This window comes from Elephas maximus, chromosome 7, assembly GCF_024166365.1.
Source record: "Elephas maximus indicus isolate mEleMax1 chromosome 7, mEleMax1 primary haplotype, whole genome shotgun sequence".
NCBI lineage: Eukaryota > Metazoa > Chordata > Mammalia > Proboscidea > Elephantidae > Elephas > Elephas maximus.
In genome coordinates, this window is record NC_064825.1 from 124,782,237 (window position 1) to 124,807,952 (window position 25,716).

Sequence of the window (25,716 nt, forward strand, 5' to 3'; positions counted from 1 at the left end):
CCAGGTGAACTCCAGGAGACTGGAAAGAGCTAGAGGGAATTAGCTGTGAAAGCACCAGCTGTCTGCAGCTCTGTCTTGCCCCAGCCCCCTGCCATCCCATCATTTGGAGCCCGAAGCTGTGCAGTTGGCCACTTGTCACATACACTGCCAGAGCCCCAGCCCTTCCAGGTTCAAACCCCTACTCCCCGGCCAGCCCTCAGTTGTGGCTCCCGTTCTCCATCCTCCCAGCTTCCCAGCATCCAAGCTTCAACTCCTCCTCAGAAAAAGAGTGGGATGATGTCACTTCCTGCAGGTGGGGGGAGGAGTAGGCACGACCCGTCCAGCCAGCAGCTTGCTGGAGCAGCCGGGCAGGGCTGCGAGAAGTAGCCTCACAGGGACAGGGAGCCATTTGGGGCCAGATATGCCGACCGGCCTCCAGGCCCCACAGCCCCTTATCCTCCCCGAGGGCCGTGCCCACCGGCTGAGCAAGACTTGGCCACTTCCTTCCCAAGTGATGCCAGTCTCCTCAGACACACGTTTTCCCTGGAGCCATCACCCGGGAGAGGAGGACCTGTCGCCTGCCCCTGGACCAGGTGCCATGTAAGCCTCTGCCGGCCTGGGGACAGCCGCCCACCAGCAGGGTGCCCTGACCCCCACAGCAGAGCTGCCCTGGAGCCCCTCTGGGACCAGCCTCCTGTGGGGGAGCCTCCCAGCCCACAGCCACCTGGTTCCTGGGGCTCTAAGGGGTGGGGCCCTGATTCCTTAGTGTTCCCTCTTGAGGCAGCCTGGAGCTAATTGGAATTCAGCTACTCCAAAGAGTTGAGAGCTGGGGTCTGCAGGCTGCTTGGCTCAGGTGGGCATGGGAGGTGCGGCCCCGGGAGCTCGGGGTACCCTGCAGAGGGTCCCCACTACCGTTCCAGCAGTATGTGGCCCACAGTGCTCCCAAGCCACCTTCCCAGCCCATAGTTTGACCATGTCTTTCCCTCCCAAGAGGCAGAGCTATAGTGGGGGCCTCTGTCTTATGGTACAGGTCCAAGTTGTAAGGCATACTCCCAGGGCTCCAGCAAAGCTACAGCCTAAAGGCCTCATGCAATAAATATATACTGAGCACCTACTGTGTGCAGGGCCTTCCCCACCTTCCATGCTCTGTCAGTCCCAGCCTGCAACCACATATGTGTCCTTGTGCCCATCTCCCCCAGGGCCTTCAGTCACCCCGCCCCCACCCCGTCCAGCTCAGTCTTGGTCTGGGATGTTCCCCCACCCCCACCCCACAAGGACTGTGTGCAATGGGCCAGGCCTCCTTGTGGAAGGAAAATAGGGGGCTAGGAGCCGGGGGCACTGATCCCACAGAGAAGGCAAGGGTGAGCCCAGGTCTTCAGTGGAGCTGGACAGCTACTGTTGGGGTAACTCTGGGAAGAAGCTGGTCCCAAGGGGCCAGTGCCAGTCTTGGGGGCAGGAGACCTCAGGCAGGGATAAGGCCGATGCCAGTGTCTGCCTGCTGAGGTCCTTTGTGTTGGCTCTGACGGGGAGGGGAGGGAGAGGGTGGGAGGCGGGTCCCATCCAGAGATGGGTCAGCATTTCTAGTGGCCCAGAGACCCCTGGGCCATGGGAGCTGAGACTTGCGACCAGTGCCAGAAATGTCTGTGCCGCTGGTTGCACCTCGGACTGGCTGGTGGCCCAGGCATGCAGTGGCTCTGGGTGCCGCAGATGCCCAGGCAGCTCCAGGGCCCTCTGCCTTCTCCCAGGAGGTGAGTGCCAGGCCCGCTGAGCCTCTGCAGAGCTGCCAGCCATGCCCGGGATTGTGGTGTTCCGGCGGCGCTGGTCTGTGGGCAGCGATGACCTCGTCCTGCCAGCCGTCTTCCTCTTCCTTCTGCACACCACCTGGTGAGTGTCGCAGCCGGGCCTGGCCTGGGTTTGGGGAGAAAGGGCTGGGTGGTTTCCGGCCATCTGTTCCTCCTTACCATGCCCAAGTCCTGACCCTGTCTTGCTCCCAGGCCCCAGAGGAGGCATCTGAAATATCTGCCCCCTTAGAGTGGTGCCCATCCTGGCCATGCTGGACCTGACCCCAGTGCTGGGTGGAGCTGCCGCCTCCCCACAGCTGACAGCTGGGCTCCCTGTGCTCGCTTCTCTGTCCCTGAGTCTTACGCCCTGGTCGTGGCCACCCAGGCTTCTAGAGGCATTTGAGGGGAGGGGCGCCTGCTGCCCCCTCCTGTGCCCAGCAGTAACACCCTCTGGCACCCGAGTCCAGGGGCAGCAGGAGGTGCAACAGCTGTCCGCTCGGAGCTGGCGGGCTGGGCTTCTTACGCGGTGTCCCCGCAGGTTTGTGATCCTGTCTGTGGTGCTCTTCGGCCTGGTCTACAGCCCACACGAGGCCTGCTCGCTGAACCTGGTGGACCACGGCCGTGGCTACCTGGGCATCCTGCTGAGCTGCATGATTGCAGAGATGGCCATCATCTGGCTGAGCATGCGTGGGGGCATCCTCTACACAGAGCCCCGTGACTCCATGCAGTACGTGCTCTACGTGCGCCTGGGTAAGGGCCGCCAGCCTGGGTAGACGGGGTGCTGCAGGTGCCCCACCCTGTCCCTCTCCTCCTGTGCTCATTCAGTCATTCAGCCCATATGTGCCGGGCGCCTGCTGTGGCCGAGCCCTGTGTTAGCCGCCAGGTACTGCAATGAGCAAAACCCACCCGAGTCCCAGTCCTCACGAGGTTACGTTCTAGACCAGGGGTGGAAAAACTGTGACCTGCGGGCCACATTCGGGCCACCATCTATTTTTATAAATAAAGTTTTATTGTAACACACTCATTTACACATCGTCTGTGGCTGCTTTTGCAGTACATCGACAGAGTTAAGTAGTTGCAACAGAGATGGAATGGCCCTCAGAGTCTAGAAGAGTTGCTCTCTGGCCTTTATAAAAGTTTGCCGAGGCCTCTCGTAGACCATGTACTTCTGTTCACCCACTCTGTGATACTTCTCAAAATAAGCCCACCCCTTTCCTGGAAGCCCCTAAAGGGCTTAGACCAGCTTCCCAGAGAACCAGCCTGTATCCTCTACTAGGCTGGGGGCTCCAACTTTGGCCTCCTCCCAGGGCCAGTTGCTTCTCCTGGTTTTCAGAGCAAATACTTGTATTGTGCTTACTGTGTTCCGTGCTAAGTCCTTTTCCATGTGTTAGTTCATAGGAACGAGTGATTATTAGTCTCATTTTACAGTTGAGGAAATTGAGGCCCAGAGAAGCTAATTAAGCCTCTCAAGGCAGCAAAGCTAGTATATGTCTAAGTGTCAGAGCTGGGATTTGAACTCAGGCCATCTGGCTCCAAAGCCCGAGCTCCTAGCTGCTACCCAGAGGCTATGGCCAGCACCTTCTCACCCTGTGCCTGGTCCCCTCTGGGGCCACCAGATCTTCTCCCCGACCCCGTGTCGGCCCTGGGCTCAGTGTGCTGGCTCAGTGGAATCCTTGGGCAGCCCAGCCACACGGCTCCACCCTCCTCTTCCCTCAGGTTCCAGAGGCCTCTTCCTGGGAAATAGCGGTTTCCGTGAACAGTCTTTCATCTAGTTCTCATTTGGTCCTACGACATAAACATTGTCACCCCCATTTTACAGATGAGGAAACAAAGGCTCAGCGAGACTAAGTAACTTTCCTAAGAGACATCGGAATCCTGAGTCGGAGCATGTAATTGTAAAATCCTGAAAGAGCTGGGAAATGCCTCTTCATCCACCTTCCCAGCCACCTTCCCAGGAGGCGTTGGGGCCAGGGGGCAAGTAAGCCAGAGCGGGCAGTGGGCACATTACAAGGGACAGTACCGGGGCCAGCAGGATGGAATGGTGCAGGACAGCCATGCTCCCTAGGTGCTGCCTGCCGTGTGGCCCGTGTGTCGGGGCAGTGCGGGCAAGTGATGTGGACCCACTGCCTCCCACCCTGGAGCTGAGCCACCTGGGAGGCCTCGCCAAGGTTCCAGGCTCTTCCCTGGCAGGCAGCGAGGTGGCCACCCTCCAGCCAGGCCCTGCTCTCTTTGCAGCCATCCTGGTGATCGAGTTCATCTATGCCATCGTGGGCATCGTTTGGCTCACTCAGTACTACACCTCCTGCAATGACCTCACTGCCAAGAATGTCACCCTCGGTATGTTGGTGCAGCCTGCCTGGAGCCTTGCCAGGCCTGAGGGTGGAAGGGACAGAGCCAGGTTAGAGGAGAGGAATCTCCGGGCATGGCCAGAGGGAAACACTTCTGTGAGGACACCAGCAGGTTGGCAGGCCAGGCTGCCTCCTTCATCCTGTGGCCCACTGTCTACTTCTGGGGCCCCTTGTCGGGGTGAGCAGCTACAGGCACAGAGCTGCCCCAGGCAGCATTTGAGGCTTCTCCTCTGAGCTTCTCAACACCTCCCTAGACACCCCAGTGCTGCTTTCCCTGTGCTGAGGGTGGGTTTGGGAGCATGGCTCAGCAAGGGGGCAGCCATGTAGCCAGAGGCTGGGACCAGGGACTTCTGAGCCTTGCTTATGGGCCCCAGACCCAGTTGGGAGCAGGGAAACTTCTGTGCCCCTTTCTTCAGAGCTGGGGAGGCAGGGAGGGTGTGAGGGTGCCCCGGTGCCCTCACTTCTTCCATCCCACTGCTGCCTCTACAGGGATGGTCGTCTGCAACTGGGTGGTCATCCTCAGTGTCTGCATCACTGTCCTCTGCGTCTTTGACCCCACGGGCCGCACCTTCGTCAAGCTGAGAGCCACCAAGAGGAGGCAGCGCAACCTGCGGACCTACAACCTGCGGTCAGTCGGCTGGGTGGGCAGGTGGGCGGCCACCTAGTGGGTTTGCTGGCAGGCAGCAGAGGCAAGGTCCTGGCCCTCCAGGAGGTGGCCCTCCACCTCCAAACTGCATCTCGACCTAGTGCGAGCCATGGGTACCAGTCAAAGGCTTCACCTCTCCCCACCTCAGCTTCCTTGTCTATGAGGTGGGAATTGTAACAGGTCCTCCTTTGTAGTGGAATTTAAATGAGATAACACAGGCAGATTGGCTAACATGGTGCTCACACCTGTATGTGCTCAGTAAATGGTAGCCATTGTTGTTACCCTCATCTTCGTCAGTGCTGACAACAACTTCTGTAATAGCGGGAAACACAAACTAAGCCGAGCACCGTCTAAGTTCATTCATTATACGTATTAACTTACAACAACTCCATAAGCTAGCTGTTATCATCACCCCCATAATACAGATGAGGAAACTGAAGCACAGAGAGATTGTGGGACTTGCCTGAGGTTACACAGCTAGTAAATGATGAGGATCCAGCCCAGGCAATCTGGCTTTAGAGTCTTGTTCTTAACCACTGGACTAGACTGCCTCTAGCATTAAAGGGGTTACCGAAACCAAGCCTTTGCCGTCAAGTCAATTCTGACCCCCACCTAATAAACCCACTACCATCCAGTCGATTCCAACTCATAGCGACCCAATAGAACAGAGTAGAACTGCTCCCATAGGGTTTCCAAAGCTATAATCTTTGTGGGAGCAGGTTGCCACATCTTTCTCCCACGCAGTGGCTGATGTGTTCAAACTGCTCACCTTTCAGTTAGCAGTTGAGCTGTTAACCACTGCACCACCAGGGCTCCTATTAAAGGGGTTGGAAGAGGTTAATCAAAGAAGGCTTCCTGGAGGAGGTGAGTTTTGCACTGTGTTTTGAAAAGAGGGAATGCTGTGGTATGGCAGAGAAAATGAAGGATGGCCTCCAGGCAGGGTCACAGTAGTTTCTGTTAGTTGAGCTCTTACTATGAGTTAGGCCCTGCACCGAGCCCGCAACACAATTATTGTTTTTAACCACTGCGAAGTTGGCCGTCAACTCATTGTCACCCCATACACCGTGGAAGAAAATGCTTCCCAGTCCTGCACCATTCCTGTGATGGGTTGGGGATAGGACCTTTGAAGGTTAGACCATTGTGTTCCCTAGGGTTTTCATTAGTTGATTTTAAGAAGTTGATGGCCAGGCCTTTCTTCCTAGCCCATCTTAGTCTGGAAGCTCTGCCGAAACCTGTTCAACATCATAGCAAGACGCAAGCCTCCACTGACAGATGGGTGGTGGCTGTGTATGAGATGCGTTGGCCAGATAGCAAACCCAGGCCCCTGGCATGGAAGATGAGAGTTCCACCACTGAACCACAGCTGCCCATTTGCACAGTTAGTCTATTTAATCCTTTTGCCAACTCTGGTTCGGTTGTGATACCATTGCGCAGATGAAGAATCCAAGTCCAGCAGAGGACAAGTCACTTGCTCGAAGTCAAGCTGCTGAGGAGCAGAGCTGGCATTCCATCCTCCAGCCCAGAGCAACTGGGGCAGGAGCCCCTACTCCGGCAGCAGGTTGCCCTGACCCCACTGTCCAGCAGGGGTGCCCTCCACCCCACGCTTCTGCACTTCTGCTTTTGGCTCCCCTCAGGCCTTCCGTGTCAGCTTGGCACTGCAGCCAGAACCACACCCGTGCCTAATTCAGCCACTCCCTGCCCTAAATACTAGACCTTGTAGCCACGGCTCCAGCCCATGTCCCTCCCGCCAGCGGCCACCACCATCCACCTCTTTTTGCTCACTCTGAGCACACGCCCCCACCTGACCTGGTTTCTGGGCTCCTTGGGCCCTAGAAAAAGACTTTTCCCTCCCTGTCTCTCGGTAATTGCCTTTGGGGCCCAGGGCAGCCAACGCCTCTGCAGTTGGTGGTTGGCGGTTGCGTCATTTTAATTAGAAAACTTTCCTGTGGTTTTTCAGCAGGTGAACAAGAGGCGGGGTGCTCACAGGCTCCTGAATATTGCAGTTACTCAAGCTTTGGGCTAGGCTTTTGGGGGTGGGTAGCCTGGGCCTTGGGACTTTATTAATGGCCCCTTAGGCCATTCTTTGTTTGCCCATTCTCTGCTCTGAAGCCAACAAACAGTTTTTCCAGCCAGGAAATTTTCAGGCCAGCAGCTTGCAGGTTTGGGGGCTCACACACGCTTGTGATGCCACACCGAGAGGTTGTTTTCATTTTTGGGAGTTGAGAAGCTGTTCAAGTCCTTGGCCCTTTCTCCTCCCAGTGAAATCTGCCCGGGAACGGGGTGGGGAGTAACTCCCGTCACTACTACTCCCTGGCAGCCTTGACCTTGGACCTTTACCAGAGGGGTGTCTGCCGTCCCTCACTTTAGTGGGTCGCAGGGCAGAGCGTGCTGGGGTCTGTGAACTTCCTGTCCAGACTTAGTACGCGTCTCCCTTTCTTGGCCTTGGTAGCCTTACTGATGCACTAGGCCAAACCTGTCTGTCACCGTCTCACACAGATTCCTAAAAATCATCTGCCCCCTGCTGTGCATAAAGGGTATTGCAATAAAGTGTACAGTCTGTCAGGCCAGGGCCCAGCAGGAAGTTCTCCTTGGAAGTGTGAAAGCCCTATTACGTTAAAAAAGGGTTAAAAATGTGATGCTCAGGGAACCCCGCTTAGCCAATGGGTTGTCCCTTCAACAAGACCATCAGCAGGTGGGTCATTGGTTTAGGATCTGTAAGGCTGCCCCAGTCCCTGAGGGCTGGCAGCTCCCAGAAACCGATTCCCTGGTACTCTTTCCTGACCTCTTCCTGAGGCCCTGGGAGGCCCCCTCAGTTTCTCTCTCCTTGTGTCTCCTTGTGGAGCCAGGGTCGGGGAGTGGAGAGGCTGTCCTTAGTGGCAGAGAAGAGCCACAGGGCTCAGGAAGGAGGGCCCGCCTGTCACTCCTGATGGGTGCTAAGTGCCTTGGATGCATTTGAGGGCCACCCTTGCCTTCCCCTGCTGACCACCAGGGGCCATGAGAGGCCAGGTGTCACTAGAGCATTCTCAGTTTGGACATTTAGAGCTCAGTGTTGGGTCTTTTATCTTTATGCTCAACACACAGACTTCTCGGCAGCCAGCATGCGGGGAGGGCGACTCCGTGGAATCATTAACCCACCATTCTGCCTTCGGACTGAGGGGACCCAGCCTCCTCTGTACCATTTCCTCACCTGAGCAGCCAGACCCACTGGGGCTAGGGCAGGGGGTGAGAGTAGACAGGGGCCAGCCATGCAGGGCCGGGGGAGACCTGTGTAACAGGTCCAAGGAATTGGGAAACGCAGAGCCTCCCTCAACCCTGGAAACTTCCCATACATCTAGAGCATGTAGTGTCTGAAATCCCTTCAGATGAGAAGCAGGTCTGTCTGAGGGGTTGGCCGCAGGCCTCACAACAAGTTGGCAGAGAGGCCCCGACGCTGCTCACCTTTCCCAGGTGCTTAGTCTGAGCCTTTGGACACCTGGGCTGCAGCTCCCATTCTGGGCTCCCAGCTTATGCTCAGGTTCATACTGCCGAAAGTCACAGAGCACAGCCACCAGCACCCCATCTTAGGCCAGCAGGAGCCCCCCCAGGGAGTGTCCCTGCTGGCTGACATCCAGGTCACTGGCAACCCAGATGTGTCTGGGCCTGGGCCCTCTTCTCCCCCAGGTCCCTCTGCCAGGGAGCCCTTTGGTGGGACCCTGGAAACAGGCTGTCTTGTTTCCACCACATCTGGGCCCTGCCCTCTGACTTCCCACATACCGGCCCCCCCCCACCCATTGCAGGCACCGCTTAGAGGAGGGTCAGGCCACCAGCTGGTCACGCCGGCTCAAAGTAGTCCTGTGCTGCACGAGGACAAAGGACTCCCAGTCAGTAAGTACCGGACGGTCAGGAGCCCTTTGCTGCTTGGGCAAAGCCAGTGTGTAAGTGGGGCAGGTCGTGTGGAGGGAAGTTGTGACTGGAGTGTGAGTAGGGTGACCACGTGCTCACGTGCAGATCTGTTCTTCGGTCAACTGATGCTGTCCAGCTTGTAGGACAGCCGGCCACCTTCCTTGCCAAGGGAACGGAAGGATCTGAAGGCCTCGCATGGATCCTGAGGAACTTACACTCCAGTTCAGGAGCAGAGATGCTCAAAGCTCAGGCAGCCTAGAGACAGGAGAAGTAGCATGTCACCAGCTGCAGATTAACCCAGAAGATCCACTACAGGGTTGAGGGGGCTTCTGGAGCTTCATATGTGAAGCTCTCAGCATGGCCATAGATGGCTCCGTAGTACCCAGAGGGCCAGCCAGGCCGGTGTCCGGGCTGCAGGAGGGGGTCCTGGGGGAGAGAGGATGGGAGGACTAGGGAAGGAAGGGTGGCCAGGGCCCTTGGGTCCTCAAGTCCAAGCACCACAGGTCATCAGGGCCCTTAGAGGTCATCTAGCCCCACACCCATTTTGTAGATCAGGCGCTGTGGCCCAGAGAGGTGGCGTGCCTTGCTCAGCATCCCACAGGTAGTTAGTGGCAGAGCCAGGGAGGTCAGGAGACCCTCCTCACTGAGCCGGGCACAAAGTGCCCTCCAGTAGAAGCCACCAAGAAGGCCACGAGTGGGTGTCCCCACCACAGCCCCTGCTGAGCTGTGGAGTGAGTAGCCAAGTGTCAGAAAGTGCCCCAAGATCCCCGGTGGGCGGGAGCACCCCTACTGGTCTCTCTTAGGGGCCTGAGGGGTCATGGCCCAGGGCTGGGCCAGGCTGGCCACACAGAGGACGTGGAGTAGCCCCCAGGCAGGTGGTGGCTAGGCTGCCAGACCTGAGGGCACACCCCACCTCTCCCAAGCACATGGGCACAGGGCTGGGGCAGTGTTAGAGCTCAGCAAAAAAGCAAAATGTCACGGGAGGAAGCCGCAGAGCCTGGGTTTTGGAAGAACCCAGCACAGAGGTCAGACGCTGCCAGCCCAGGGGTCAGGTCCAGTCCAAAACACGCTTTGACCAGCTGGGCTGTGCTTCTTAAAGTTTTGAATTAGACGCCTGCATTTAAAAATCAGGGGCGCTTGTGTAAACTTTTGTCTCTCTGGATCTGGGAGCATGAGCACTCTCGCTGGGCCAGGCGGCTGGAGCTAAGTAGCAGAGGGCCCTGCTTGAACTCATTCAGCATTTGACTTCGCAACCCTTGATTTGTTTTCCTGCAAGTGCCAGATGCTCAGGGTGAAACCCAGTGAGAGAACCAGCTGCTCTGAGCTTCTTCCCACCACAGCCTCCTCACTGGTCATGAAGGATGGTCCAGGCCCACAGCTTGGCAGGAGGCTGGGAGACACACAGGGCGCCCATGAGCAGGGTCTGCCTGAAGCCCTACACATGAGCTGTCCCCAAAGACAAGGACTTGGGGTGAAGCCAGGAGGCCATTGGCCCCACTGTCACATCCTTTCTCCAGGCACATCATAAGGGTCATGTCAGCGGCCCATGGGTGGCTGTGGGAGGGGGCCTGAGATCTGGGAGTCTTAACGGAGCCACCCTCTGTTGCCAGGAGAGCTGGGGGAGGGAACCCCTCCAAAGTCACAGCTGGAAGGAGAAGCTCAGTGTGTGAGGAGCAGCTGGGAGCTCAGTGTTGACTTCTTGACTGGAGTGAAAGGCTGAGAGGAGAGACAGGCGGGGGATTCCCAGGCCTTGATTCCTGATGTCTGGGCAAAGAGAACAGGAAATGGCTTACGTTGGCATCTGCACGTGGTAGTGAGTGCCATACGGACGTGTAGGAGAGAAGAGACCTCCCCTGGGCCTGAAGGTGGAGGATGGAGCAGGGTTGTCCCATCAGGTCCTGCTAGGTCTGAGGGCCCAAAGCCCAGGACAGACCCTCAGGTCGAGGCTGCACGTGGCCTACAGAGGCACTGGGGTGAGCTTGCACAGGGGCCCAGAGCAGAGAAGGGTCGCAGGCCTGGGGGATTTCACGCCTGGTCTCTCCTCTCTCCTGCTCCCCTGCCATCCGCCTCCTGCCTGCCTGGACTTCCCAGGATGCCTACTCGGAAATAGCCTACCTCTTTGCCGAGTTCTTCCGGGACCTTGACATTGTGCCATCCGACATCATTGCCGGCCTGGTGCTCCTCCGGCAGAGGCAGCGGGCCAAGCGTAATGCCGTTCTGGATGAGGTGAGCACAGTGGGCCCCCGCCCTGCTGCCCCTGCTGCTGCTGCTGGCTTCCTGACTCCTGCTCAACTTTTTGGACCCTGGAGGTTATCTTTGGACACTCTCTTCCTTTCCCAGCCATTCCATGGCTGTCTTGACTCCCCTGCGCCAGGCCAGCTGCTTCTGGGGCCTGGCCCTCGGGCTTCTAATCGCAGGGGGCTGATGCCAGCTCGGTGCCTCAGCCTTCTGCATTTGCCTGTCTCACCACCCCCCACCAACACCCCAGTGCCAGCTGGGGTCTCTCAGTATCTCCCCCTGGCCTGGGCTAGGAGCGTCCCCTGCCCCAGGTGTTTGATGCTTGGACAGGAGGGGAGCAACTGGAGATATGAGGGCACCTCGGATTTTAGAGAAACTGAGTTCTGGAGGAGCTGGAAACCACATGCTTCCGGGGCTTCTCAGGCCTTTGGGCAGCAGGCAGCGTGCACAGCCCAGGGGCCCGGACGGCCCTTCTTGGCCAGTGGCTGGGCCTGGGGCACCGGCACCTGTCTTCACATGCCCATTTTCCAGGCGAACAACGACATCCTGGCCTTCCTTTCTGGGATGCCTGTGACCAGAAACACCAAGTACCTCGATCTCAAAAATTCGGTGAGTCAGAAACCACCTCAGGGATGCTCCTTCATCCCTGTCCCCCTGTCCCACCCTGTCGCCCGTGCCTTTATCTCTTTGCAGGAGTTATATGAGCAGACCACCTACCAGCTGCCCTGGGCTTCAGCCCCACCTGCTCCGTGATGAGTCTCCTCAGCTCCCCAGAGGGTCTTTCTCCGCAGATCATGTCCCCTCCTCCCCGCGAACCCCCACATCCCACCGATGCTCCAAACGAAACCCCCAAATCCATTTAACCCAGGCCGGCACGTTTGGTCCTGGCCGCTTGAGATTACAGAGTGCTTCACAAGGCTGAACTGTCATTGCTGCCGTGGCTACTTCTATTATAAAAGGCAGGGAGTGGACTGCTTGTCTTTCCGACCTCTTTGAGTAGCAGAACCCTTTCCTGAACACCTTGAGCTGTTAGTGAGTCAGTGGAACCCCACCCCAGGCCCCATGCAGCCAGGGGAGCAAACAGATTTGAACTGGCCCTGCTGCCTATCGCTGTGACCTGGAGCCAGGCCCTTGTTCCTCTGAGCCTGTCCCCTCATCTGTAAAATGACTCTGGCACATTTTCTGCACAGAGCTGCCATGGGGATGAAATTAGCTGTCCTGCACCCGGCTCCCAGCACGGTGCCAGTAAAGGACAGGGCCAGCGTGGACGCTGCTGGAAAGGATCATCCATGCACCTAAATCCGTTAGAGGAGCCCCCCCTCCTTACCCCACAAAGCAGGCATCTGTACCCCCTGTTAGAAACTGCCACCTCCATAGCACGTGCCCTAAGCCAGCCCATCTCTGTTTCCCAGGCTGCTCTTGTCCACCACTTTCCCCACTGCCCCCTACTCAGCACTGAGGGCAGGGGCAGCTGGGTGCCCGGGGCCCTGGGTCCACATCAGCCACCACAGAGACTGCCCAGCCGGCACAGAGGCTCCCCAGCACAAGAAGGATAATTACCTTCTCCACCTCATTCCTGAAGAGCAGACAGACCGACTAGGGACGTTTCCACCCCTCTGGGCCCTGATTAAGGCACCCCCTATTCCACTTCACACGATGACTAATCACCTTCTAACTTTTACAAGGTGACTAATTCCCTCTAAGTACACATGGGAGGCCTCCCAGTGCCTGGGGCACTCCGACACCTGTGCCTCCCCCTCCGCCCTTCACACTGATAACAACCGCTGTGTCAACACCAGCCGCTCAGCCACAGGCACACTTGGTTTCAAACTGGCGCCTTTCTCCCCAGAGATCCCAATCTCCCCCAGACGCGACCTCCCCCGGCTGATGGGAGCCCTGTGACTCCGTGAGTCAACTGATCCAGTGTCCCCGTATCGTATCTGCAGAGGAGCTGGGGCCAGACACTGGGTGGCTTGTCCTGTGTCACCAGGCTGCCCTGCCACTCAGGGCCTGCTGGACACCTGGCCACCCGCAGGCCTTGCAAGGGTTAAACACTCCCAGCATCACACTCCCCTCCCACGGGGCCTGATTGCTGAGGCGTTGCTATTGCTACTCCGAGCCTCCCCCCAGCCTCTTTTCCTTCCCTGGAAAGTGGGCAAGGAAATCGATCTAGTGTTCAAGTGTTTTTCTGTCCCCAAATCATTAATTCTGAGTGTGGAGCAACAGGACGGGCCCCAGGAGAATTCGCGCCCCGATTGCATGGAGATAATTAGGGAAATGCAATTATCGTCTGGAGGAGCCGGTCCTCCTCCGAGCCAGGGCCCCACCACCCGGCAGCCCTTCCCTGCGGGGAGGACAGATCTGGGCAGCGGGAAGGCTCGGAGGCCGCGTCCCTGAGGCCACGGGCAGGAAGGGCAGTGCGTGACGGGCGCCCCTGCCCCTGTCTTCCAGCAAGAGATGCTCCGCTACAAAGAGGTCTGTTACTACATGCTCTTTGCCCTGGCCGCCTACGGCTGGCCCATGTACCTGATGCGGAAGCCGGCCTGCGGCCTCTGCCAGCTGGCGCGCTCCTGCTCGTGAGTACCCCGGCCTGGCCCAGGGATGCCAGTGCCTGCCCCGCCCCCATGTGAGGAGGGGCCCAGAGGATGAGGCTGGACCTGCCCCTGGGAGACCTGCTGCCCCACTGCCTCCCCAGCCGAGCTGCCTCCCCTCTGCATGTTCTCAGGCTGAGCTCTAGAGTTCTAGTTCTGCCTGATCCCAGGGCTGTGAGGAGCGTGGACTGTGGAGTCACCCGGTTTGGGGTCTGAATCTAGACCTTGTCACTCACAGCCTTGGGCATGTCAGTCCACCTCCCAGAGTCTCAGTTTCTTTACCTGTAAAATGGGGGTGGTGATGCCTGCCTCCCGGAAGGTTTGAGAGGTTTGAGTGGCATGTTGCACAGCCCCTGGCACTGCTGTTGCTCCCTCCTTCTCTCTGCCCATCTCAACCAGTCCCTCTGCCTACATCATCCCTTCTCTCCCCTCCCCCTGCTGTGCTCTGCCTTTCTGAAAGGGCAAGAGAGCCCAATGCAGAGGCCTTTGGAAAGGCATCAAGAAGGCCTGTTCATCAGAGACCCCAACCCTTGTCAGGAGGGCGCTGGGAAAGGCCACAGGCAGGGCTGGGGGCTGGGGTGCACACCAGTCTCCTAAGTGGGCCAGATGGGACGCCCTGCTCCACAGAGGGCCCCTCCCTGTCCCTGGTGTCTCGGCCCTCAGCCCACACAGGCAGAAGGAGGACAGGTCCCTGAGCTCCCCGTCCTTGGAAAGGCTGGCGTGTTGGGCGGGCAGTGTCTGTCCTCAGCAGCCACCCCGTGCAGTGCCCTCCTTTCAGCCTTCTTCCATTTGGACAAACTGGGCAACACTTGCAACCTTGTTCCTACCATCCCTCCGGCGGCTGATCAGAGATGAGCAGGGCACTTCCGGCTCTCCATCTTTACCAGCCCTCAAACACTAGCATTTTCGGGGGCCCTGCTGCAGCTGAGAAGCTTCTCGAGATGAGCAGGGGACCAGGGTCCCAAGGCCTGATTTCTGACCAGCCCTGCCACTGGCGGCCCCACTGAGGCTTCTCACTTGTACAGGGGGTGTCTGTCTTGCCTGCCCAGCACTGGGGTGAGGGGCCTACCCAATAGCTGGGCTTTTCCGGTGCTCTACACACAGGAGAGGTGTTGTATCAGGCTTCTTGATGCTGCGGAGAGAGAGAACAGATGCACCTGAGACCCCAGGAGGGCCAAATGGCTCATGCCTGGAAGAACCAGGCACCTGGGATGGAGATGAGGCAGGCTGAACTCAGGCTGTACAGCCAAGGGTGTCATTCAAGGCCAGAGGGCTGGGCACCCTTCTCAGCACCCCAGCCTGCCCACTGTAGCCCTGGGTCTCAGGGTTTGACCCAGGGAAGGAGGGCCACCACCCTGCCTTTTTCTAGGGTGGCAGCCCTTTCCCAGCCTACCCAGGACCCTGCTGCCTCGGGAAACCCCCACTCAGCTTTCTGAGAGGCCCCGCCAGAGGCCAGGTGGGCACCCTGGCTCCCACAGCCTCCCACCCTGCTCCCACCAGCAGAGCCCCTGAGAGCCCTGACTCTGAGACAGCTGCTGTCACGAGAGAGGAAGAGCCAGCATTTACGGAGCACCTGTGGAGCCCTGGTGGCACAATGGTTAAGAGCTCAGCTGCTTATCAAAAGGTCGGCAGTTCAAATCCACCAGCCGCTCTTTGGAAACCCTGTGGGGCTGTTCTACTCTGTCCTGTGGGGTCCCACCCTGCTTCCACCAGCAGAGCCCCTGAGAGCCCTGACTCTGAGACAGCCGCTGTCATGAGAGAGGAAGAGCCAGCATTTACGGAGCACCTGTGGAGCCCTGGTGGCACAGTGGTTAAGAGCTCGGCTGCTTATCAAAAGGTCGGCAGTTCGAATCCACCAGCCGCTCTTTGGAAACCCTACGGGCTGTTCTACTCTGTCCTGTAGGGTCGCTGTAAGTCGGAATTGACTTCACAGCAAGTGGTTTTGGTGGTCTGCCAGGCCCTTTCTGCATCATGGCGTTCGATGTCACACCAGCCTAGTGATGAAGTAGTTGTCAGCCCCCCACTCTCACAGTGTTGGAAACTGAGCTCCCTCCGGGCCCTCACAGCCAGTATGTGACAGCAGGATTCCAACCCAAGCCTACTATTTCCTGGCCAAGATTCCTCAGCGCCAATGGAGGCAACCTCCTGAGAATAGGAGCTCAGACCCCTGACCTGGCAGTAGGGATGGGTGGGGCTCACCCTGGGTCATTGGCCAGGGCTCTCCCCGCGGGCATTGCCTTGGGGTGGTCCCCCCACCCAGGCCCCTCTACATTGTCAGACCCAGTGGCTTCTGAGACTTGGCTCAACCCTGAAGTTTCTCCACAAGGCCTCTCACTGTGGAAGAGTGTGTAACAGCCCAGCAGGTGCTGCTCTGAGTGAGGACAAATCTCTCAGCATCACCAAAACCGAAGATTCTAATAAAACCTCAGCTGTCCTGTTCCCGCAGCTGGCAGGCAGGATCACGTGCTCGCAGCACTGGTGCCCGATCTGTTGGGTGCTGGCTCCCTCTGGTGGCCAGAGGGGCAGCTGCACCCCAGCTGGTTCCTAGCCCAGAACCTCCACTCGTTTACCTTTTGAGCCTCCTGCATGTCTGGCAAGAATTTTGGTGCCGGGGACGTAGCTGTGAACAAGACAGACAAAGCCCTGCCCTCGAGGAACGCGCATCATAGTGGGGACAGGCAGGCAGTACAAACATGTGGCACGAGTAGATGGGTACTTGGGAGAAACAACACAGGCTGTGTCGTGGAAATGGGGGCTGTTTTAGACAAGGTGACCGGGCTAGATGTCACTGTGATGCAACATTTGCATAGGGGCTGGAGGAGGTGAGGGGCAGCCCTGCTACCACTGGGAGCGGACGTTGTGGGCAGAGGGTGGCACAGTGCGAAGATGCTGAGGCGGAGTAAGAAGGCCAGTGTGCTGGGGGTCGGGGAGAGTGGACGGCAGCAGCTCAGGGAGGGGGCCAGTTGGGGAGGGCCTGTGGTGAAGCCTTCAACTTTTGCACTGGGCAAGAAGGGAGTCACTGGGCAAGTAGGGTTTTGAGTGGAGAAGTGACGTGACCTGACTTACATCTCAAAAGAGTCACTCAGCTGCTGAGTCGAGAACGTAGGGCCAAGGGTAGACGAGGGGGAGCCTTCAGGAGACCATTGCAGGAATCCCAGGCAGAGATCAGGGTGGCCTGGACCAGGAGGAGGGGGTGGGGGCTGGGGACAAAGAGGGGGGCTGGTTCTGAACTGAAGGCAGGGCTGATGTGCTGGCTAGCTGGAAGCGGATATGAGAGGAGCAGGGGGCAGGCCGGGCTGGGTAGTCGGGCCCTGGGTTTGGGGCCTGGAAAGGTTGAGATCCTGTCGGACATGTGAGTGGGGATGTCGTGTAGGCAGTCGCGTGTGAGTGTCTGGAGGTCAGGAGCAGGTCTGCAGTGGATTCGTTGGCATATGTTATCATTAGCTGCCGTGGAGACATGGGGTCACGCGACCCCGTGCCTGTCAGAGTAGAACTGTGTTCTGTAGGGTTTTCAGTGGCTGAGTTTTTGGAAGTGGATCACCAGGATTTTCTTCCCGGGCACCTCTGGGTAGACTCGAACTGCCTCTCAACCAAGAGGGTGCCTCCACCCAAGTGAGAAGAGCTCTTCTCAGTAGCGGGAGGGTGGGGCGAGTGCCAGGGACTGGTGGTCGGTTAGGTGGTCGGGGGTCACCGGGGGTGTAGCCAGGGAGGTTTCGAGGGGAGATTGCTCTATCATGGTCCCCAACCCTAAGCACTGTGCCACTGTATACCCAGGTGCTGCCTGTGCCCTGCACGGCCCCGGTTTGCCCCTGGAGTCACCATCGAGGAAGACAACTGCTGCGGCTGCAACGCCATCGCCATTCGGCGCCACTTCCTGGACGAGAACATGACTGCAGTGGACATTGTCTATACCTCCTGCCACGACGCGGTGAGGCGCAGGGCGGTGGGCGGGCGGCCGGGGGGCTGCCCCACGGGCCTTCAGGCTGTGGCCAAGAGCCAGTCAGGGAGGACAGAGGACCCTCGCGTGCACCCCCTTTCTAGCCAGTGTCAGGCTAGGCTGGGGTGGGGGTCATCCCCCTGTTACCCCCAAACCCTGCTGGCTGCCACAGAACAGGCAGGGCTGGGCCTGGTGTTGGGGTGACAAGGGCAGGGACAGACACGCTGCCCAGAGGCCAGGGGGCAGGCGCTGAAGGCCTGGGGTGCCGCATGCCTCCTCCCAGGCCACTGGCGGGCTGCGGTCTCCAGGCTTCCCCGCTCTGGGCAGACCAGAAGCGTGCCCACCTCCTCCCCACGCCCTGGCCCACGCCACCTCTGGGGCCAGGAAAGCAGACACAACCCTACACCTGGTATTGGGTTTCCTGGTCCCACTCTTTGGGGAAAGGGGACCAAAGGAGAAAGCAGTCGGGAGGGGAATGTGTAACCAGGAGTGGGGGCAGTGGGGGCTGGGCTGCACGGGACAGGCCAGAGGCAGCAGTCCACTGGGTCCCAGCAGTCACTGAAGTGCCATGCAAGGCTGCCATGGGTCAGAGAGGGGTTGGCAGGCAGGGGGACAGGGGCTGCTCTGGAAAGGCCTGAGACGTCACATGCCAGGGACGGGAGGCTTCTCAGTGCCACCAGGAGCTTGTCAGCCTTGCAGGCATTGGGGGCCCATGGGCCATGGAACCAGATGTCCTGGCCAGGAAAGGGAACCTACTTAGGTCACTTTCCCAGAGCCTAGCCCCCTTCCAGGGGCCTCTCAGTCTCATGAATTGCCTGCCTTCTAGGTCTACGAAACCCCCTTCTACGTGGCGGTGGACCACGACAAGAAGAAAGTGGTGATCAGCATCCGGGGAACCCTGTCCCCTAAGGTACACTGCTCATAAGCTCCCCAGCTTCCCTCTGGGGAAATCCTCATGGCCCCCTGAGGGGTGCCTGCCTCCCTCTTCCTGTCCCGCTTGGCCCCAAGCTCTCACCTGTCCCTTCTGTCCCCTCCAGGACGCACTGACCGACCTGACCGGTGATGCTGAGCGCCTCCCTGTGGAGGGGCACCATGGGACGTGGCTGGGACACAAGGTACCCTACCTCATGGGCCACCCCAGGGCTCTTGCCTCCTTGCCCAGCATGCAGACGAGTCCTATAGCTGACAGTTCCTTTCTGCTCGCTGGGCTCACCCCGACCACTTGGTCAGAGAGCCATGGATTAGAGCAGAAAGTTACCATGGGCCATCCGCCAGGAGCCCACAGCCCTGCCTGGCCCAGATCCTGCCCCCGGAAGAGCCTGAGAAGGCAGCTTAGAAGAGATCACATGAGTTTCTGTTAGACATAGAACTCCACTGAGCCTCAGTTTTCTCATCCTTGAAATGGAAGTGATATGGTCAATGTGTCCATCAGCACCAAGCTCCAGGTCAACAGGGAGCATGGGTGGGCCAGGATCGGAGAGCTGTGAGTCTCTGTGGTTTTGCTGATCCCTGGAAGCCTACCTCCCGCCAGGACCGTTCCCTCAGCACTGCCTCTGTTCTCACCCAGGGCATGGTCCTCTCGGCTGAGTACATCAAGAAGAAGCTGGAGCAGGAGATGGTCCTGTCCCAGGCCTTCGGGCGGGACCTGGTGAGGCTTTTTCCATGCTATGCCCAGCTCTCCCTCCTGCTGGGCAGCAGAGGAGGAAGAGGAGGTGGATGGAGCTGTCCCCAGGACAGGCCCCTACTCTCTCCTTTGCTCTCTGACTCCCAGCCCCTTCCTAGCATGTTTCCTCTGACCCCGCTTCTTGTACCGGCTCATCATGGATGCCCTGCTCAGCCCCATTCTCAGTTTTGGATCCCCTGTCCTGTGCCAGGCACCGGAGGCACAAATATGATTCAGGCCAGGGGTTCAAAGCTCCTTTGCTACAAAACCCTTTGTCAGAAAGAAATGTCGTGGAGAAGCTCAAAATATAGAGCACGATGACAAAGAAAGCAGTCACAGAGTACACAGAAGTAGTGCTGCTCTGGTTGGGGCCATCTGAGCCCACCGGGCATCCCTGTGCAGGGGCTTCTGAGGCCCCAGCCTAGTTGTTGGGGTGCAGGGCCAACTAACTAGAAGATAGTGTAATCGCTATGCACGTACTCCTCACTTACCTCGTTATCCTACGTTTTGCATTTACAACAACAGTAAAAATCCTACTGTTTTTATTTTGCGTGTTAACAACATACGTCTGACAGTAAGAAACACGAATGTGCGAGGAGAGAGTAATGCTGGCTGTGGTGCTTAAGGTTTTGTGCCAGCTTGGCTGGGCTGTGATTCTCGGTAATTTGGCAGTTACTTAATGATGTAACTTGGCAGTTACGTAATGATGTAGCCATCCATTTTTGTGATGTGATGTAATGTGGTCATCCTCCTTTTTCATGTAACGCGGGTTTTTACATAATGATTTTTGGAACCCAACTATGTTAACACGTGAGGAACAAGTGTAGTGATAAACATGATTATCCCAGGTACAGATGAAATGCCTCAGAGAGTGTGAGCCTCTCCTGGAAAATCAAGGAGGGCTTCCCCAAGGGGAGGTAACCTCTGAGCAATGTTTTGAAAGATGAGTAGGAGTTTGTTAAAATAGTGTCCCTCAGAAGCTGCTCTGTGGAGGTCTAGCTTGGCTCTTCCCCTGTCCCGGTAGCCACACAGCCCCACTCCCAGGACTCTGGAAGGATCCTCTGCCCCCTAGTATCAGCCAAGACAATTTGCTTGGCAGGTAGTGGGCTCAGGCTTCTCTCGGTCCCCAGGGCCGCGGAACCAAACACTACGGCCTGATTGTGGTGGGCCACTCCCTGGGCGCAGGGACCGCTGCCATCCTCTCCTTCCTCCTGCGCCCACAGTACCCGACCCTCAAGTGCTTTGCCTACTCCCCACCAGGGGGCCTGCTGAGGTGAGCAGCCTGGAGCCTCAGAGGGGGCTGGGGGCGGGCCAGGGCTTGGGGCTGGACTAGGTGGACTGGCTTTGGGTCACATGGAGGCCTGGGAATGGCCTGGTCTTGACATGGGTTGGAGCCTCGATCGACAGGGCAAGTGGAGAGTGGAGGGGCAGCTCTGTAAAATGCCAGGCAGACCCCTGGGTCTCCCCTGGCAAAGCCTTCTTGGCAGGAAAGGCGTGGCAGGCAGCAGGCAGCCCAGCCAGGCCCCTGGAGGCCTGAGTCGAGAAGCAAACCCCAGGAGTGCGGAAGCCTTTCCTCTACTCGGGAATACCACAGCCCCCTCCCCTTGGCCTTAGTTTCACCCTTGGCTTCCCTTGCAGTGAGGATGCGATGGAGTACTCCAAGGAATTTGTGACTGCCGTGGTCCTCGGCAAGGACCTCGTCCCCAGGCGAGTCACCCTGCTCTCCAAGGCCCCCTGCCTGGGCTGTTCTCCTTCCTGGGTCCTCTCTCCACCTACCATCTCCCTGGGTGACCCCACCAAGTGCCCAGTACCCCTCCTACCTTCAGTGGCCACAGTGAGCAGACAGGTGAACACAGGTGCTGGTACAGCCCCACCTGGCATCGCCTTTCTTGGGCTCTGCTGCGCTGAGCTGCAGGCTCCCCTCCAGCCACCCTGTGGCCCACGGCCCCTTACCCTGCACCCCTCCCAGGCCCTGGCAGGCCAGGCTGATGCCCCATCTTGCACCCCAGGATCGGCCTCTCCCAGCTGGAGGGTTTCCGCAGACAACTCCTGGACGTCCTGCAGCGAAGCACCAAGCCCAAAGTGAGTCCTCCCTCCCCTGCCTGGACACCTGTCCCCACCCTTGTCTCTCACCTGTCCCCTGGACGCGAGGCCCAGCCATGGGAGGTGTCATAGGAACTTCAGGCTGTCAGCATTTCAGTGTTTCAGAGCTCACACCCTCCAGATGGGGAAACCGAAGCCTAGAGTGGGCAGGACACTTGCTTTAGGTCACACCACAAGTTATAACCAAGTCAAGACTGGGGACAGGGGCTCCTGAGTCCTAGTGCCCATCATCCAGAGCTGCAGCCATCCCTGGGGCTTAGTGCTCCAAGCGTGTGATGGAGGCCTCTCCCTAAGCCTGCAGAGACCCCGGCTGAGGAAGGCTGGAGGTCCTCTGTGGAGCGGGCCCGGTGCAGCTTGTTCTGGTTTTCTGTGGCTGAGAGGTGAGGGTTAGCACTTCTAATCCCGCACTGGATATTTGGAAGACACTGGGTAGCAGGGGGCTCTTCCTGTGGCAAGTTGGCCTTCAGCATCCCAGGCCGGGCAGGTGGGGCATGCCGCTGCCAGGTGCCCCAGGGCAGGCCAGGCCAGGAGGAAGCAGACATGATCCAGTGGGTCCTCTGTGGAGTCACCCTCCATTAGCACCCAGACAGGCCTTCACCCCCAGTTGCTGTCTCAGCCCAGATTGGACTGTTCCCAGCATTGGGACCCACATGCCAGGAGCCAAGGGCAGGGCAGGGCAGTAAGCCTGGGGGACAGTCTTTGCCTGGGGTACCTGGCTCTAAGGAGGCAGGACTGCCTTCATCAGACCCACCACTGGGCAGCTGTCAGGACCAACCCAGGGTTGGCCAAGCCTGGCAGGTTCAGCCGGAATGAGGTCCAGGATCTGTTCTGCCTCTGACTTCAGAAATGACCAAGAGCCAAGCCCTCCCCTTCACTGGGCCTGCTTGCCCTGTCCTTTAGATAAGGGGGTTCACTGGACTTCCAGCCCCTTTCCAGCCCTGAACTTCATCAATTCCATGTCATCTATGCTTGGCATGTTTTTGGCCTTCATGGCCACCGTACACGTCAGCCACTGCCTCTTCAGGTGGGCCCTTCCCTCTGCCCCATCACCATTCCAGCCCCCTGCCAGCCCCTCTTCTGAGCATCTCTCTGCTCCTGCCCACCCAGCCAGTGCTGCTCAGCTCTGTCCCCATCTACCCCTGCCCCCTGCACAGTGGCGAATCATCGTGGGGGCCACCAAGTGCATCCCCAAGTCGGAGCTGCCTGAGGAGGTGGAGGTGACCACCCTGTCCAGCACGCGGCTCTGGACGCATCCCAGTGACCTGACCATCGCTCTGTCTGCCAGCACCCCGCTCTACCCGCCCGGCCGCATCATCCACGTGGTCCACAACCACCCTGCTGAGCAGTGCTGGTAGGTGCTGCCAGCACCCGGGGCAGCCTTGGCAGCATCCGGGGCAGAAGAGGGCTGGGCTGGCCTACTCACACTCACCCCACCAGGCTACAAGACAATGGCTCAGGGTGCCACAGACGGGGCTTCTCCCAGCCTTCACCCTGGAAGTGGACAAAAGGCCGGCCCAGGCAGGACTCCTGGCTCATCTCTGACAGCCCCAGCCTCTACCCCCAAGCTCAGCCCATCCCTGTTCTCCCCTAGGGCAGCTCTCCCCATTGTGGCCCATTCAAAAGCAGGTGCACTGGAGAGTCACCCTAAGGCCCTGGCCAGCTCACCCCTGGGTTGTCATTTGAAATTACTGCAGGGGTTAGTTGGCAGAGAGCTGCAAGCAAGGACAGGGCTGTGGGCAGGGGCTGGGGCTGGAAGGAATGGACAAGCACATGGACTTTTGAGCAGTCCTTCAGAGGGTGGGCCCTGGACCCTCATTCCCAGTGTGGGCCATCTCCCCAAAAAAGCTTGTGAGCCACGCCCTGCCCATGCGTAGCAGGCGTGGTCCAGACTAGCAGCAGGAAAAGGGCTGTGTGGAGACCTGGGCTGAGGCTCGGGGGCAGCCTTTCCGGCCTCCACTTGGCAACATCCCCTGGTGTGGATGAGAGGGTGGAGGGCCAGGCAGGAGCAAAGATCCTGGCCCAGGAGCCCAGGACATAGCCTTGCTGGCCAGTGAGGTGGGAGCCCCCAGGTGCACACCCACCCCTTGCCAAGGAAAGCCAGAGAGCAGAGCCAGGGGCCTGGGGTCCATGGCCAGGCTGCACCCGACCCTCCACCTCCTCTGGCCCCTGTGCTCTCAGCTGCTGTGAACAGGAGGATCCTACATACTTTGCCATCTGGGGTGACAACAAGGCCTTCAATGAGGTGATCATCTCGCCAGCCATGCTGCATGAGCACCTCCCCTACGTGGTCATGGAGGGGCTGAACAAGGTGAGCCCACCCAGCAGCCACCCTCCCAGCACCCCGCCAACACCTCTAGGTCGGGCAACTGCCCCGTTTCACAGACACAGATGCTGAGGCCCAGAGAGGCTAGGCGGCTCAGCCGAAACCCCCACCAGTACCTCCAGGTCGGGCCACTGCCCCATTTCACAGACACGAATGCTGAGGTCCAGAGAAGCTAGGTGGCTCAGCCCAGGTCCCCACTGAGCTATGGTGGGGCCAGAAGATGCAAGTCCTTGGACTCCACCCCCGGCTCTTTGACCTCATCATGTTGCCTTGTTGGAGGACTTAGAAGACCCCCAGGGGCTGGGCATATGGCAGGGCACAGAGACCCGCCCCTGAGGCAGGCTAAGTTCAGAGGCCCTGAAGGCCACCTGGCCCATAACAGATGCACAGCCAAGCAGGGCCAGCCTTAGCCATCACCCAGCTAGTGAACACAGGGAAGGAGAACTCCTTGAGGGTCCCTGGGGCAAGGCATGATCTACTGGGCAAGCCCAGGGGCTTTCTTGAGGGGCAGGGACCTCACAGGAAGGAAGAGAGTGGATTCCCCTCATGAAGCACTGTTTGGCCCAAGTGGCCTGGGCCACTGCCCCACTCCTGCTCCAGGGCCAGCCTGCCATCCCCACTCCCATGCATGACTGCCCCTTCTACCACTGCCAGCTTCCCCTCCTGTCCCCAGGTGCTGGAGAACTACAACAAGGGGAAGACGGCCCTGCTGTCTGCTGCCAAGGTCATGGTGAGCCCCACGGAAGTGGACCTGACGCCTGAGCTCATCTTCCAGCAGCAGCCACTGCCCACCGGGCCACCCTTGCCTGTCGGTCTGGCACTTGAGCTTCCGCCCACAGATCGCCGCAACAGCAGCGTCAGGTGCGGAGTACAAGAGTGTGTTCAGAGAGCACATGTGCTGGTGTGCACGTGGAGCCGGTGCAGGTACTGGGTCCATGTGTGAGCATGCAGCTCTGCACACACACAAGCGAGGGGTGGAGCTTGCCCCTCTGCTTGTAATCTTTCCCCGCGCGGCTCCACCTGCCCCCCAGCTGCCGACACTGACGGGGCCATGTCCCAGAGTTTCCCTCATGGGCTGTGGGCATCCAGGTACACACAGACCCACGTGATCTGCACCCACCCACTCTCACCCTTCCCTCATCCCTGCACACAGGACAGGCAGACGTGTGTGTGCAAGTGCCCAGACCTAGACCCAGACGCAGATGCACGGACCGACTGAAATGCACACGGTACACATCAGCACAGGCCCGCAGACACACCCCACATTCACATGAGCTCTTTGGGGGGTCAGGCCCTTAAGCGATGGCTGCCCAGGGAGAGGCTGCTCCTGCCTTTCTGGGACCCCTCCCGCTACCCAGGGCCTGTGCCTTTGTTGGAGCATCTGGCCAAGAGGCTGCTGAGAAGGCAATGGGGACTTGCTCAGGGCCTCACTGCCTCCCAGCCCTTGGAGGGGACACCTGGACCACCCTCCTACCATCGTGCACTTCCTGAGGCTGCAGAAGGACTGCAGGAGAGAGCCAGTGTCCAGTCAAAGCCCCACCCACTCCCTGGTCCTTCCCTCATCCCTGCATTCCTCAAGGTGACCAGAGGGGGAGCCAGTGTCCAGTCACAGCCCCAGTGACCTGCACTCACCCATTCCCTGGTCCTTCCCTCATCCCTGCACTCCTCAAAGTGACGCAGAGGGGGATCCAGTGTCCAGTCACAGCCTCAGACACCTGCACCCACCCCCTCCCTGGTCCTCCCCTCATCTGTGTGTGGATTGGGGGCCAAGTGGTAAAAAAGCCACTGCCCTTATCTCTAGAGTCCCTGGGTGGTGCAAAGAATTAACATGCTCGGCTGCTCACTGAAGGGTTGGAAATTGAGTCTACCTAGAGATGCCTCAGAATAAAGTTCTTGGTGATCTACTTCCAAAAAATCAGCCATTGAAAACCCTGTGGAGCTCAGTTCTGCTCTGACATTGTCTCAATGGCAACTAACAACAACAACCCACCCAACAGAGGGCTACAGTATGAGGACAGAAGCAATGGGAGTCCCGGGCAGGGCACAGAGGGGTCCAGCCCCAGGGCCGGGAGGGAGTCTGGTGGGAAGCAGCTCTGGCAGCCTCTCTCCCTCCTTTTGCTCCTCCCTCCCTCTCATCCAGGCTTTACCTCATGAGTGGGGGGAGGGGCCAGGGCAGCCAGCCTCCCCCCTACCCCCCGGCCTCAGTCTGGGATATAGCGACAGGGC

The 25,716-nt window shown here is 58.8% G+C and overlaps 1 protein-coding gene across 14 annotated transcripts in view; it reads left to right on the forward strand.

Moving 5' to 3' along the window:
* DAGLA (diacylglycerol lipase alpha) overlaps window positions 1-25,716 on the forward strand; it is a 72,016-nt gene that overhangs the window by 42,596 nt on the left and 3,704 nt on the right. For 7 of the 14 annotated variants that reach the window (XM_049892165.1, XM_049892177.1, XM_049892176.1 and 4 more), the window contains 18 exons: window positions 1,725-1,863; window positions 2,299-2,510; window positions 3,996-4,097; window positions 4,598-4,736; window positions 8,530-8,617; window positions 10,727-10,861; window positions 11,405-11,482; window positions 13,325-13,449; window positions 17,239-17,392; window positions 18,228-18,311; window positions 18,439-18,516; window positions 18,969-19,049; window positions 20,195-20,337; window positions 20,703-20,771; window positions 21,074-21,146; window positions 22,322-22,518; window positions 23,346-23,475; window positions 24,164-24,351. In XM_049892165.1, the coding sequence (XP_049748122.1) occupies window positions 1,769-1,863; window positions 2,299-2,510; window positions 3,996-4,097; window positions 4,598-4,736; window positions 8,530-8,617; window positions 10,727-10,861; window positions 11,405-11,482; window positions 13,325-13,449; window positions 17,239-17,392; window positions 18,228-18,311; window positions 18,439-18,516; window positions 18,969-19,049; window positions 20,195-20,337; window positions 20,703-20,771; window positions 21,074-21,146; window positions 22,322-22,518; window positions 23,346-23,475; window positions 24,164-24,351 (2,171 nt within the window). In that variant the 5' untranslated portion in view covers window positions 1,725-1,768. Of the gene's footprint in view, window positions 1-4; window positions 580-1,724; window positions 1,864-2,298; window positions 2,511-3,620; window positions 3,739-3,995; window positions 4,098-4,597; window positions 4,737-8,529; window positions 8,618-10,726; window positions 10,862-11,404; window positions 11,483-13,324; window positions 13,450-17,238; window positions 17,393-18,227; window positions 18,312-18,438; window positions 18,517-18,968; window positions 19,050-20,194; window positions 20,338-20,702; window positions 20,772-21,073; window positions 21,147-22,321; window positions 22,519-23,345; window positions 23,476-24,163; window positions 24,352-25,716 lie in introns of those variants that run through there. The other 7 variants (XM_049892171.1, XM_049892167.1, XM_049892168.1 and 4 more) reach the window with 3 other exon arrangements.